This window comes from Chelonoidis abingdonii, chromosome 2 (assembly GCF_003597395.2).
Source record: "Chelonoidis abingdonii isolate Lonesome George chromosome 2, CheloAbing_2.0, whole genome shotgun sequence".
NCBI lineage: Eukaryota > Metazoa > Chordata > Testudines > Testudinidae > Chelonoidis > Chelonoidis abingdonii.
In genome coordinates this window covers 3,272,161-3,286,464 of record NC_133770.1, presented here as the reverse complement: position 1 = coordinate 3,286,464, position 14,304 = coordinate 3,272,161, and the positions used below count along the sequence as shown (strand labels likewise).

The 14,304-nt window shown below is 56.0% G+C and overlaps 4 protein-coding genes across 4 annotated transcripts in view; 3 read left to right on the top strand and 1 right to left on the bottom strand.

Annotated features, from left to right (window-relative positions):
- LOC116828393 (uncharacterized) overlaps nucleotides 1–14,304 on the bottom strand; it is a 666,188-nt gene that overhangs the window by 543,570 nt on the left and 108,314 nt on the right. The window lies entirely within an intron of this gene.
- Nucleotides 1–14,304, top strand: part of LOC116828412 (zinc finger protein 783-like) — a 169,972-nt gene that overhangs the window by 74,564 nt on the left and 81,104 nt on the right. The gene's annotated exons all lie outside the window — the stretch shown is intronic.
- The window catches only part of LOC116828408 (zinc finger protein 783-like), a 37,869-nt gene that overhangs the window by 5,274 nt on the left and 18,291 nt on the right, over nucleotides 1–14,304 (top strand). The gene's annotated exons all lie outside the window — the stretch shown is intronic.
- On the top strand, nucleotides 586–14,288 carry LOC142046415 (uncharacterized). The gene is made up of 9 exons (XM_075063376.1): nucleotides 586–954; nucleotides 3,978–4,104; nucleotides 6,443–6,553; nucleotides 7,882–7,995; nucleotides 8,552–8,665; nucleotides 9,853–9,960; nucleotides 10,467–10,517; nucleotides 11,884–11,997; nucleotides 12,504–14,288. Exons 1-9 carry the CDS (start codon nucleotides 586–588, stop codon nucleotides 13,064–13,066), a joined length of 1,671 nt encoding a protein of 556 aa, XP_074919477.1. The 3' UTR covers nucleotides 13,067–14,288.

Genomic DNA, 14,304 nt, shown 5'->3' with positions numbered 1-14,304 from the left:
CCCCCGCTGGTCCTGTGCGCCCATGTCACCCTCCCCCCCATAGACACAGGACACTCCCTCCCCCGCTGGTCCTGTGCGCCCATGTCACCCTCCCCCGCCTTAGAGACAGGACACCCTCTCCCCCGCTGGTCCTGTGCGCCCATGTCACCCTCCCCCCATAGAGACAGGACACCCCTTCCCCCGCTGGTCCTGTGCACCCATGTCACCCTCCCCCCCCATAGACACAGGACACTCCCCTCCCCTGCTGGTCCTGTGCGCCCATGTCACAGTATCCGTGGAGGTGGTGGGGAAGGGGTTTGTGGTTACTGGGCGGGAGGAATGTGTTGTGCGTCTCCACAGGGGAATTCCGTCTGCTGACGCAGAGCTGGGCGCTTAGTGGACGTGCTCTGTCTGGACGGCAGGTTCAGAGGAGGCCGTTGGCCTTTCCTGGCTTTTCAGGGCTGGCTCTCTGGGGCATCTCACTCCTGCTCAGCCTCAGTCCCTTTTAAGTGGAGTTTTGTTTGTGGAATAATGAGCCCCCAGCTCCACTTACATTTCTGTCCTTGCAAACAGGCTCCAGAATGGGCCCCGGAGTCAAAGCGCCGGATGCCGTTCCAATCCCGCTCTGACCCCAGACAGACTTCTGAGAGAGAGAGCCGACTGCAACCGGCAAGGCTTTCCATGTGGCCCGCAGTAGCTGCAATCCAAGCTGTGGACAGGACGGTGGAGTCCCATGCCACGCGGTTGCTGACTCTGGAGAGGAGAGTGGAAACAGCGGAGAAGAAATTAGTCGATTGTGAGAAAACAGTGATGCAATTTGAAAGCCAGCTGGAGAGTAAGTGGGCGGCGCTGGGAACTCTGATCCAGGGGTATGGAAGGCTGCAGAGGAGGCTGGAGAACATGGAGAACCTGCTGAAGAACAGGAACTTCTGGATCCTGAGGCTCCCCCCAGGCAGTAGGGGAGAGGTCCCCAAGGTAACGATATCCCAGCTGGCGCCGAGGGGCAGAACTAACTCACGTGCGGAGATTTTCAAGAGTCGGTGCCTAAAGCTGGGTTCCTACCTCTGTATTTAGGCAATGAATAAGCGGCCTGATTCTCCAAGTGCTGAGCACCCAGCCGCTCCTGTTGGAGTCCGTGGGTGTTGCCGTGTGCTCGGCACTCTGGAAAATTGGAGTATTTATTCATTGCCTAAATATTGCCCCTTTGTGACCTGAGTGGCTAGTCAGAGAGCAGGGCCCTGGGGATGTTCCGCTGGAATTCGATATTGATGGTATCTTCTTCGTTGGAATGCTGTGTATTTACAAGGAAGGTACAAAGTCCAGGTTCTACCAACACAGGAGAGGAACCAAACGCTAAAAGAGTGTTGTCGTAGCTTATAGCCCCAAGCCTCTGTAGCCAGCACCAAAGCCAAAATCTCTCTAGGCTTTCCTGGGGTCCAATACCAACCTGTGTTCCTAACACCCAAGCTGCTGCTTGCTGGCTTTCTCCCTCCTCAGTGTCGTCATTTCTGTGTGTTATGGAGGAGATTTTGTTTTAGGTGAAGATTTTGGGATTAATTTCCCCTGATGATTATGTTAATTGAAAGAAGCGTTTACATCCAGTGTCAGAGGTTGGTGACCTCTGCAGTCACTGTACCTCTTGGCATAACAGGGTGAATGCCTGAGCTGATGGGTATGTGTATCCTGGAACTGTTACCGTGTTACAGACGCTCATTACTGCAATGGCAGGGGTTTGCCCATCACTGTAGTAATCCACCTTTCCGAGAGGTGGTGGCTAAATTGACAGAATTGTAGGGCTTAGAGGTCAGGTTAACAACCTCTTTCGGGTGTGTGAATTTTGCCAGGCCTGAGCGACGAAATTAGATCGACCTAAGTTTTAGGTGTAGCCCAGGCCTTGCTTTAGACATCCACTTTTGAAAATCGTGGCCTCTTTCTCTTGTCAATCTATTGAAAGATTTATTTTCCCGTTGACATTCCATCTCCACAGCCATAGGCGCCAACTTTCTCCGGCGCTGGTGGGTGCCCATGCCCCCCTATCCCTTTCCTCACCACTGGGCCCACCCTGACTCCACGTACCACTGGCCCCACCCCCATTCCAACCCCATTTCCAAAGTCCCCACCCTAACTCCACCCCCTCCCTGCCCCTATTGCAGGGGTCCTCAACCTATTTCGTCTGGCAGGCACCAGGCGACGAGCCAAGGAGGACTGTGGTGGCGAACGAGCATCTGACGAAATGCCGCTGACGAGCGGCAATGTCAATAGACGTCGCCATCGAGATACCGCAACATCAACAGGTGCTGTCACCGCCGAAATACTGCTGACAAGCAGCAGCATCCAGAAGTGTCGTCGCTGAAATGCCACTGAAAATCAGCAGCATTTCAGCAGCAAAGCCTCTGGATGACACAGCTTGTCAGCGGCGTTTCGGCGGATGATCATCCGCCAGCCAGTACGCGGGCGTACTTAGACGCCACGGTGGACGCCATGGTGCTCACGGGCACCATGTTGGGGACCCCTGCCCTACTGGGTCCCTTTCCCAAATCCTGGCCCCGGCCCTGCCTCTTCCCCCAGCGTGCTGCGTTCCCCCTTCCCCCCTGTCCCATGAATCAGCTGTTTCACGGCGCAAGCGTTGGAGGAAGGGGGAAGAAGCAGGACGCGGCGGCGTGCTAGCAGAGGAGGCGGAAATGAGCTGGAGCAGGAGGCTAGGCAGGGCCACGGGGAGCTGCTGGTGGGTGCTGAGCACCCACCAATTTTTTTCTGTGGGTGCTGTAGCCCTGGAGCACCCACGGAGTTGGTGCCTATGTCTACAGCAAGATTTCCCCAGTCAGGGCCATGCTCTGTAGCATGATTGCTCCTCTCTCTTCTGGGAGGACCAGGGTATGTTCTAACCAAGTTACAGAAACGTGCTACAATAGCACACAGGTGAATTGTGTTGTGACATGCTGCTGTGACGCTGCGTTGGTTGTTTCTTATTCATCAGCCTAAAGTGGTTTGGACGAAGGGAGTGATACGATCTGGCTGTCAACCTGTGTGACGGTGCCTAAAATCACACTAGTTAGGAACACCGTGGCTGTGCTGGGCCATTCTCTCCCTGCTGTTACTCCGTGGCGTCAGCGCACAGCTATCAGTGCTCAGGCTCCATATCAGAGTGCAGTGTTCAGATGTCTGCAGGGGAGGAAGGACGGCCTAGGGGATAGGGCACTGAGCTGGGACTCAGGAGACCTGGCTCAGTCCCAGGCTTCTTGTGTGTCCTGGGGCAAGTCACTTACCCTATGTGTGCCTCAGTTCCCCATCTGTACAATGGGCATAACAGCACTGCCTGCCTCATAGGCCTATTGTGAGGCTACACACATCAGACTGTGGGGTGCTCACATATGGTTGTAACAGGAACCTTGGTTAAGTTCAAATGTTGCTCAGTATTTGCAGCTTCAGAGAACAAATTCTGTAGGCAAAACCTGAACAAAGAGTCACTCCACAGGGACCTCCTAGCTCAGTTAATTGCTGGGGCCAGATGATCCGCTTTGGATCAGTACTCAGAGAATACTGCTTCTACAATAGCATCGTCCCAGTTCCTGAAACCTGCCGAGGGCCTGGGAAGGGTCACCCCTGTGAAAGAAGGATCTGGGTGCAGCTGCAGACGTGGAGTCCCTAGCAGCATTTGAACTGTGCTGCCTGGTACCTGGAGGGCAAGATGGAAGCTCCAGCACTGATCCTGGGGGAGAGCGGCAGCTTGCATTGATGGAGAGCTGGAAGCAGTCTCTGCTGTACCATCCACCTGACCAAATTCAGATTTTCCTTTCCAGCTCTGCTGGTGCAGGGGTAGGGGCAGCATAGCCTCATGCAGCTTTAGCTGTGATGTCTGGAGTGCTTTTTGTGAAACCCATTTCTAATAATTTCCCCAATAATAGCCAGGTGACATTGATCGTCCCCATCTCTGTTAATTCATACGACAGGTGAGATTGACTCAGGAGGTACTGAGTGTGCAACACTTGTGATTTCAGATGCCGGTGACATTCGACGACGTCTCCGTCTATTTCAATGAGCTGGAGTGGGGGAGCTTAGAGGAATGGCAGAAGGAGCTTTACAAGAACATGATGAAGGGGAATGAAGAGGCCCTGATCTCCCTGGGTAATTCTTTTTTCTTCACTCGCTTACGAGAAGCTGTGAGATCAGTGAGATCTGGCTCCAGCTCAAGTTTATTCTCCAGTTCTTTTAATTCCTGGTTGATCAGTAGGTAAAATCCTTGTACTGTGCGTCTTTGACTGATGGTGCTTTTTAAAAAGAGATTAAAATACACGATGTTGTTCCTTATTGCTCCACCTCCAATGCTTTCTACATGTAGCCTAGATGGTGGGTGTATTGAGTTGTGCATATTCTACACATGCACAGAGACTCTGGCGCTGTTGCGTTAATGTCAGATCTCCTGACTGAAGACAGAAGTTGTATTTGAGCTAATGGAAACCTTTTCGGTCCCAAGTGAACATAGTGACATGGTGTAGCAGGTAGCACTGAAGGTCTCGCCATTTCATCTATGAACTTCATTCCCACTCCCTGCTTGGCCTGTCGGCTAGAACGGCCATTTACTAGTTCTAACTGAGAACGTAGTTTCTGTGATTCCTCTGCATGGAGACCTCAAGTCGCATTACTCAAGTACTTTCCAACCAGCCACCAGAGGGTAACGGCTTGTGTTCCCCACTGACCTGAGCTCTATTTGAACCAGTCACCTGGGAGAGAGATTCCATGTCCTATCACTAATTGTATGGACCATCCCATTCCAACTCTAGATAGTGGACCAAATTCAGTGCTGGTGTGTGTGGGTACCTGTAACAGGGTGAACTAGATCTGGAGGCCGCGTGCAGCCAATCAGAGGGAGTGTTGGAGCAGCCAATCAGGGGCCAGAAGGGCCATATAAAAGAGATCAGCGGAGAAAGAGCTGTCAGTTGCTGCTTGGAGCTGGAAGAGGAAAAACTGGGTTCCTGGCTGGTGGGAAGAGCAGCAAGACCATGGACAGCTCACTGCAGGCAGGACTGAGCACAGGGAAGTCTGCTTGCCGGGACCAGGGGAACAAGAGATGCTCCTGGCTGGCTGCAGCGGCTAAGGCAGGTAGTTGCTGGTGGATACCAGAGAATGAGGGAATTGCTGCTGGCTGGCGACCAGGACAATTAAGATAGGCTATGGAGAGGTGGCCCAGGGAAACGCAGATAGTTAAAGGGGTGTGGCATGTGGCTGATACTTAGAGGGTCCCTGGGCCAGGACCTGGAGTAGAGGGCAGGTCGAAATCTCCCCTGTCCCCCAACAGCCATTGGGGAAAGTGGCAGTGCCCTGAGAGAAGGGAGTGTAGACAGGCCCAGGGAAGGGACTGTACATGGACCTGTTGTTCAGTGAGTGGCTGCTAGGCACTAGAGCAGGTTTATTAGCCAGCTGGAACACACCTGGGGCAGCGCAGAAACCAGCAGTTACAAGCGTTCAGACTGGCCAGCGTCAGGGCTCCCACGAGCCAGGCAGCCGTAGCAACAACCTTCGCTGCCCTTGTCCCAGGTCTCTGAGCCGTTTCTTGTCACCTGCCCATTGTTCTGCTGCTGCAGAGCTGGGCTGAGTTCATCTGGTCACGTTGTAACGGGAACCCAACCCCTGAACCTTTCTGGATCCTCCAGCGAAATGAGTTGAATCCACTTCATTCCGCAGTCACCACAGTCAGCACCACCAGTGCGGAATCGCAAGTCTTAACGTTTCCTAGTGGACAGAAAACTGGAGCATCCAAAAAGCAGCTGGAGAGGGGAAAAGCCTGACACGTTAGGGATGTAAAAGGTTAACCGGGTAACCGGTAAGCATCAGGCTCACTGGTTAACCCAAGTTAACCGTTAACTCCAGCGGACGCGCATCAGGACGGCAGGGGTGGGGATGGTCACTTTTTTAACCAATATTTCCATCCCCAAGATACATCGTGTAATTAGGAGGAAGGAAGGGAATAATCTCGAGGGTTGGCGGTGGACAGGAAATTCGATACCCCAGATGCACTGCCCACTTCACCCCAAGTTTTCCTTGGCTAAGATCCTGCAGCTGGAATTTCAGGACGTGACTGTCCGTTGTGTGTCGGAGAGCAGCCCCGGCGCCCCCCAGCTCCCTGGCACGGTTGTATTGCAGTATAAATAGCATCCAGAGGAACCCTGCTGCCCCTCAGTGCGTGGCTCCCTGCTCGGCTTCTTGGTGCTTAATAAATAGGCCTGTGGATTAATACTTGCTGTGCCCATGGCAGCCCTGTCCCTTAGGAAGACTCAGAGAGCCCCACCCATCAGAGGAGCAGCGCCCGCCCTGGTGCAGGGTATCCCTGTAACTGTGCAGCGTCTCTTCACTTCGCCTGTCACCCCAGCAGTCGGGGGTTGGGTATTTAAAACCATTGACAATGATCTGTAATGAGTATCCTATTGTGTGATTCAAACACTGGAGCGTCTCTCTCCATCTGCAGATTACGCCATCTCCAAACCTGACCTGTCCCGGATTGAACGAGGGGAGGAGCCGTGTGTGGGGGATCAGGGTCATTCAGAGGAGAATGAGATCCCTGCAGACCCTGGCCCAGGTACATTGAAACCGCTCAGAAATGAGCCCTGAGGCCTCTCACTTCAGCTGGGTTCCCAGTGGTCCTGTTCCACTGACTGCCGGGGCATTCCCATTGCTGGAAGTGTAACTGCCTGGTGAACATGCACAGGAGTGAAGTTAAATGGCTCTATCCAGTGAAAGCTTCATGAGCTCTTTCATTCCCTCCGTTTCAATCCGACACTTGTGCCAGGGACAGGAGAACGTTTGGGGGAATTTGGGTGAAATGGAAGTTGCTTCCCCCGAATCCCCGAGATAGCACCAGGGGGTTGAGCGTCCTGTGTGTGTTGTTCCCATTCTTTGCTTTTTTAATCTAATCCCAGCCAGCGGGTAAGAGCAGCAATGGGATGAAGCCACAATTCGGATCAGGATCTTGCAACCACTTCCTCCCCTCTCCCCCTACTTTGGTTTGATCACCTGTGTCCAGACACCCTGTGACACGGGACATCTCCTGGCTGCCCCCCAGGGTAGGCAGGGCAGAAAGAAGAGAGAAGATCTCTCTGGAAGGAGTAAGTGGGAAAAGCTCCTTTGAGAACCCAAAGCCCTGAACAGCCCAGGGGCAGTTGCACAATTTAACCCTGGCAGCCTGTGTGCTGCAGAACGTCCCATGTCCTGAACGGGCTGTGAGACCAGACAGGCTCGTACAGCCCCCGGAGGAAGCACTGGAGCAAAGGGAAGCTCTTGGAATGTGCTGCTCCTCCCCATACGTGGATTTTTCCGTTGTCCTTGTCCCCAGCGAGTGCCATCTGCAGCTCTTCCCCCACCCCACCTCAACTCCCCACCCCCTTCCTGACCATTCTGCCATCAAACCCGCCTGCAGCCCTCCAGTTCCCCTTCCACCAGAGCTGCGCTAGGATCTGTTCAGAGTGGGTCCGCTCTGAAAAACGGTGCTGGGCAGAGATGGGTGTGAAGCTCCTTGGCCCAGCTCTCAGCGGGGAGGAGAAACACGCAGGGTGTGTCTGCGTTCAGGCTGGAAGGGGGAAGTGCCAGCCAAGGAGCCGGAGCCACAGGAGTTCCAATCAAACAGGCAGGCTAACATGTAGCCGTGGGGGCGCAGCGGGATGGACTAGCTGCCCCACATACAATCTCATCTGAGCCGTGACAGATGTACCTGGGGCAGCCAGCCCCTCCCACCACCATGGCTACACGTCCAGCTCGAAAGTCAATGTACCCTTAATACCCTTGGCTGAGATTGGCTAAGCAGCCTAGTGACTTCAGGCCCCCACCTCCCACTGACAGTCCATGGGAACTGGGTACCCAACTCCCCTAGGCCCCTCTGAAAATGTGAGCCCTTCTCTTTCCTCTGAACAGAATCCCCCGTCTCTGCGCCAGACATTTCATTGTGGATTAACCAGGAGGAGGATCCGGGCTGCGGGGGCCAAGGGGACTCTGGGGAAAATGAAATCAGTGGAAGCCCCTGCTCTGGTGAGTAACGGATTTTGCCATCTTGGAGCTTGCGAGTGCAGTAATCAAACCAGAGCTCTTATTTCTGCGCCCAGCCGTCTCCAGGGACCAGCGGCAGTTTTCTTACCCTCTGGGCAGACTGTCACCCACGTCTGCATTGCTGTACCCCACTTCTGCTGGCTTGTTCCCTCTGCCTTTCAACAGCAACACCCTGCCATCCCCTCGCCCCGTGTGGGGCTGGCAGTGCCCCGGGAGTGCTGGCGGAGAACAGCCCCTCCGCTCAGGAGCTGGGACAGGACCTCCCCTGTGTGCAGAGGATGCTGTCTCGATCCCTTGCCTCCAGCGTGGGAACCTGACCCGTCTGGCCGTTAGTGCACGTGCTTTGCGTTCATTAAGTCCAGTAGGGCGGGGGTGTCCTGTAGTGTTCTGGCCGTTCAGCAAATCCCCTTCTTTTGAGCCGCACAAACTTGTCTTGGAGCAGAGGAGAGGTCCAAAGTGAAAGTGGTGGGGCCTGAGATCGGTGTTCGGCTCCGGCCGAGTGCGGGGAACACGGTATAATTCTCTGTGCCCTGAACAGAGTTTCAGATTGTCTCCCCCGATGCCGTGTCCTGGGTTAAACGAGAGGAAGAGCCGTGTGTGCAGGATTGGCTGGTCTGTGGAGAAGGCAGAACTCCTGCAGGCACCAGCCCTGGTGAGTAGCAGCCGAGAGCAGTGGGCACAAGGCGTGAGGGGACGAGCAGGGAATCCAGCCAAGCCGTTTTACCATTTCTGCTCGTCTAGGCTCAACTTCTCTAACGTGTTGTTAGTTTACAGGCTGCAAGCCAGCCAGTCGCACCCCCCTACCCCGGCCTTGCCACCCCCCAGAGCCCCTCCTCCTCTCCCTCTTTGGGTGGTCTGACCACTGGTCTTAGCCCCTCGTTTTCTGCTTCCTTGTGCGCCTAACCAACACCTTTGTAGCCATTCAAAAGAGGTGTCGTCTCTCCTCCAGCAAGAGCCAGCGCCGGCTTTAAACCCCCAACTCGGGGGGAAGTGGGAGTAGAAACCAAACTGGAGCCTAATCCGCCAGGAGTGGAAGGGACTCTGGGACCCAGAGTCCATTCCCCTCTATCGCAGGCCATCCCAGCGTGGAACCCATTGCTGGAAGTTCATTTATAGCCCTGATTTTCCAGGGTGGCACCAGATATTAATTTAGCCATAAATGTCTCTCTTAAATCCAAGCGGAATTTGTGCAGTTGCTCCAAACATGCCCAAAAGCCCCACTAGTCAGGAGTTGTCACATCCAGAGAGTGATGAACCTTGCTAAGCCTGTGCAGATGTTGATGAAGGAGACTCCCAAAAAGGAGTAGGCCCGGCGGGGGGTGCTCAAACCCACGCTGGCTGGCTCCTGCTTGGACAGGCAGACACGCTCATGGCCCCTTCAGAAGCTCAGCCCGTTATACCCTTTCACAAAGAAGTGATGTCCTGTCGCTGACCGTTAGCTCACTAAAAGCCAGGGATTAGGCAATTCGGAGTTGTCCTTTCTCTGGCCTTTGCCAGTTGAGCAAGGAATTTTCCTTCTGACTTCATCAGCAAAGGTTCAGGTTTAGTATTTCCAGCAAAGTGTCCCCTGGTGCCAGGCACAGCTGGCTGGACTCCTCCTTTCACGCCTTCCCACAACTGAGAAGTGCCTGCCCTCTACAGAACCTGCAAAACCAGATTTTCTGTAGTCAAGTGCATTTAACCCTGGATAGACTAACCCGACCCGCTCAGAAACGTACACGCTCCACTTTCAAACCCCTTTCTCTTGCCTCCACTTCTGTCGGGATCCCCTTCCAGGACGTTTGTCCCGATGGTTAGAAACTGTCTGCTAATTCCCAGCCTGCTATTCTCTGTGAACAGAATCTCCTGCTCCTGCCCTTTCCCCCTGGGTTAAACCGGAGTCGGACCTGTGTGCTGGGACTCAGCCAGTTTTGGAACAAAGGGGGCTCCCTGGAGAGCCTAGCACAGGTGAGTATTAGGGAGCAACAGCTTGGAACCAGAGAGTGGCTAAAGGAGCTGGTCGGAGCCAATTTCCAGCACATTGCGACTGCAAACGGGCCGCCGGGCTCATCGGGTCCCTCCCATCCCCTGCCAGCACGGCTCCTTGGCCAGGGGGATAGGCCTGGCCCTGCCAGCATTACTCCACCTGGGGAATTCCCAGCAGGCCACGTGAGGCTGCTGTGCAAGCCCAGAGTAGCTCAAAGCAGCCTCATCGCAGGTGATATCAAGGCCCAGGTCTGAGCCCAGCACCTCAGACAGTGAGATGGGGAAAACTTCCCCTCTGCCCTTCTCTAGGGGAACAAAGGATTTGCAGAGCCTGGTCCAGTAAACTAGAGTCTTGATGAGTGTCCCAGCTCGCTCACCACAGCCAACTTCATGGGCCTTGACTCTAAAGCAGGAGCCCCTGAATCGCAGAATTCCCTCCCTGCCGGGCAGGTGACACGAATAACGTCTGCTTTCTTCTGCCCCAGCAGGTGACGAGATCCTGCTCCAACTTGCAGAGGAGCATCCTGTGGAGGAGGAGGGTAAGGGTCCAGCCCCCCCGGGGCAGTTTGTGCAACACCTGGGGGTCAACGAGGAGCATGCCATGGGGGGCTGCCCCACCAGTGCAGGAGGGGCTTTGCCCACCTGTGCCCACTGGCCATGCACCAGTGGATCACTCCAAGGGCACTCAGTGTGGGCAGGGCTTTGGCCACCAGGACAGCCCAGCAGAGCACCAGAGGACTCGTCTCATGCACAAGCCGGTCGAGGGCACTGCAGGGCTGGCAGCAGGGAGCCAGGACCTCTCAGGCTGCACTGGCCCCTGAGCTGGGCTTGGCGAGCCAACCCCCTACTGTGCCCACGTGACACGTGTTACATCCCACCCATGTGCCACCCAGCCCTGGGCCAGGCGAGGCAGAGACCCTCCAGGAGTAGAGTCCCTGGGGAGAGGTTTTCTGCCCACCCAAGCCCTGCAGAGAAACCATCTGTGCAGAGAGCGGGGACAGGGCTTCCCCCAGCTCCAGGGGGGAAACGCATCAGGTTGGAGCACTACCAGGGCCAGCACCCCCTGGGAGGAGCAGCCGCCGCTCCTGAACATGGGGAAGGTTAAACCAACACACAGAATCCAGGCAGGAGGCATCGCGCGCGGTGGGAACAGCCTCGGTCCTACCCCATGAGCCAGCTGGGTCAGTGCATTTGGCTCCCTTTGCGCCCCACTGTGTTCAGGCAGCACGAAGGGAGCAGAAAGCAGCCAGGTCGGGCCAGCTGAGAATCCCCGGACAAGGGGGAGCTCTCGCCTTGTGCACCTTGCTCTCTTGCCACCCAAACCTGTACAGGGGCCTCCACCAAAGTGCCCTGTAGCGGAGGACAGATGGCCCATCTCTAATCCAACAGAGACACCATGGACCAGACAGGCCATGAGACAGCTCCGTTCTCCCTTGCGCGGCGAGGGAAGTTTGCACAAGTGTCGTGCTGTGCTCACTTTGTGGACAAAGCGTGGAATGCAGCCTCCAAGCCTGTTGCTCTGGCACCGTTCTCCAGCGCACTGAGGAGCCCTGGTGGCAGCAAGTCACCTCTCAGCCCCCTGCCACTGAGAAGGAGACTGGAAGCTGTGCCATCTTNAGTATTTCCAGCAAAGTGTCCCCTGGTGCCAGGCACAGCTGGCTGGACTCCTCCTTTCACGCCTTCCCACAACTGAGAAGTGCCTGCCCTCTACAGAACCTGCAAAACCAGATTTTCTGTAGTCAAGTGCATTTAACCCTGGATAGACTAACCCGACCCGCTCAGAAACGTACACGCTCCACTTTCAAACCCCTTTCTCTTGCCTCCACTTCTGTCGGGATCCCCTTCCAGGACGTTTGTCCCGATGGTTAGAAACTGTCTGCTAATTCCCAGCCTGCTATTCTCTGTGAACAGAATCTCCTGCTCCTGCCCTTTCCCCCTGGGTTAAACCGGAGTCGGACCTGTGTGCTGGGACTCAGCCAGTTTTGGAACAAAGGGGGCTCCCTGGAGAGCCTAGCACAGGTGAGTATTAGGGAGCAACAGCTTGGAACCAGAGAGTGGCTAAAGGAGCTGGTCGGAGCCAATTTCCAGCACATTGCGACTGCAAACGGGCCGCCGGGCTCATCGGGTCCCTCCCATCCCCTGCCAGCACGGCTCCTTGGCCAGGGGGATAGGCCTGGCCCTGCCAGCATTACTCCACCTGGGGAATTCCCAGCAGGCCACGTGAGGCTGCTGTGCAAGCCCAGAGTAGCTCAAAGCAGCCTCATCGCAGGTGATATCAAGGCCCAGGTCTGAGCCCAGCACCTCAGACAGTGAGATGGGGAAAACTTCCCCTCTGCCCTTCTCTAGGGGAACAAAGGATTTGCAGAGCCTGGTCCAGTAAACTAGAGTCTTGATGAGTGTCCCAGCTCGCTCACCACAGCCAACTTCATGGGCCTTGACTCTAAAGCAGGAGCCCCTGAATCGCAGAATTCCCTCCCTGCCGGGCAGGTGACATGAATAACGGCTGCTTTCTTCTGCCCCAGCAGGTGACAAGATCCTGCTCCAACTTGCAGAGGAGCATCGTGCGGAGGAGCAGGGCAAGGGCCCAGGCCCCCCCAGGGCGGTTTGTGCAACGTCCAAAGGGACCATGGTCCAGAGCGCCCGCGAGGGCCCTGCGCCTCGGCAGAGAAGTGTCCTGGGGAGGTCGGCTCAGGGCAAGAGGGGCACTGGGGAGCTCACAGCAGCTGGGGGCCAGCAGAGAGCCGTGGGGGGTGAGCGGCCCGGCCCCTGTGCCGAGCGTGGGAAGTGCTTGGGGCAGAAGCAGTCGCTGCTAAGCCCCCAGAAGAGCCTGTTGGCGAAGAAGCCCGCCAAGTGCAGGGAGTGTGGCAAGAGCGTCGGCTGGATTCAATGCTGCCTCCAGCACCAGCACATGCCCCCGAGCAAGCTGCCCTACACCTGCGCCGAGTGCCGGAAGCGCTTCCGCAAGAAGCGACCCCTGTTCTTCCCCCACGAGCCGCACGTGGCCGAACAGCCTTTCTCCTGCCCCGCCTGCGGCAAGGCCTTCAGCCAGCGGGACACGCTCCTGGCTCACCAGAAGACCCACCTCTGAGAGCACAAATCAGTGTGCGCTGCCTGTGGCCAGGGCTTTGCCCCCGAGGAATAAACGCAGCACCAGTGGGTGCATGCCATTGGGGGCTGCCCCACCAGTGCAGGAGGAGCTTCGCCCACTTGTGCCACCTAGCAATGCACCAGTGGGTCCCTCCAAGGGCACTCAGTGTGGACGGGGCATTGCCCACCAGGACAGGCTGGCAGAACGCCAGAGGACTCGTCTCCTGCATGAGGCTGCTGAGGGCACCGCGGGGCTGGCAGCAGGGAGCCAGGGCCTCTCAGGCTGCACCAGCCTTAGCTGGGCTTGGTGAGCCAACCCCCTACTGTGCCCATGTGACACATTACATCCCCCCCATGTGCCAGCCAGGCCGGGGCCAGGCGAGGCAGAGACCCTCCAGGAATAGAGTCGCTAGGGAGGGGTTTGCTGCCCACCTGAGCCCTGCAGAGAAACCATCTGTGCAGAGTGCGGGGACAGGGCTTCCCCCAGCTCCGGGCGGGACATTTCGGGTCAGACCACTGCCGGGGCCAGCACCCCATGGGAGGAGCAGCCACGGCTCCTGAGCACGGGGAAGGTTAAACGGACACTGAAAATCCAGGCAGGAGGCATTTCTCGCTGTGGGAACAGCCTCGGTTGCACCCCACAAGCCAGCTGGGCTGGTGCATTCGGGTCCCTTTGCGCCCCCCTGTGTTCAAGCGGCACAAAGGGGGCAGAAAGCAGTCAGGTCGGGCCAGCTGAGAATCCCTGGGCATGGGGGAGCTCTCACCTTGTGCACCTGCCTCCCATGGCACCTTGGCCACCCAAACCTGTACAGGGGCCTTGGCCAAAGTGCGTGGTGCTCCAGCTCTCTCCATTCTGCCCTGAGTGCCATGAGCCCTCCACACCTTTTGCCTGTCCCCTGGGCAGGGGATGTGGGGCGTGTGGATGCCAGGTTAAGCAGGGCTGGACAGTGACCATGTCCGTTCCCAGAGCAGGCCCAGCACGTCGTAGGGTGACCACACCAGCGCCCCAACATGTAGAGAAATCTCTGTATTAACTATCTCTATAAATCTTTATAACATTGCACTGTGTTATTTTGTATTAAGTATCTTTATCTTTATGACATTGCATCTTGCATGATGTTATTTTGTATTTCATATGACTTGGCATTGTGCCTCTCTCATACAACTTTGTATTAGGAAATTGGTAGAAAACTTTGTATCAAATGTTATAGCCCCTAAGGATAGTATAGTTAAAGTGAA

Excerpts from the sequence above, each read along its gene's own strand:
- LOC142046415 (XM_075063376.1), top strand. The coding sequence starts at position 586 with ATGCCGTTCCAATCCCGCTCTGACCCCAGACAGACTTCTGAGAGAGAG. Across the intron at positions 7,996-8,551 it reads CAGTGGAAGCCCCTGCTCTG|AGTTTCAGATTGTCTCCCCC; the intron begins GTGAGTAACGGA and ends TGCCCTGAACAG. Across the intron at positions 9,961-10,466 it reads CCCTGGAGAGCCTAGCACAG|GTGACGAGATCCTGCTCCAA; the intron begins GTGAGTATTAGG and ends CTGCCCCAGCAG.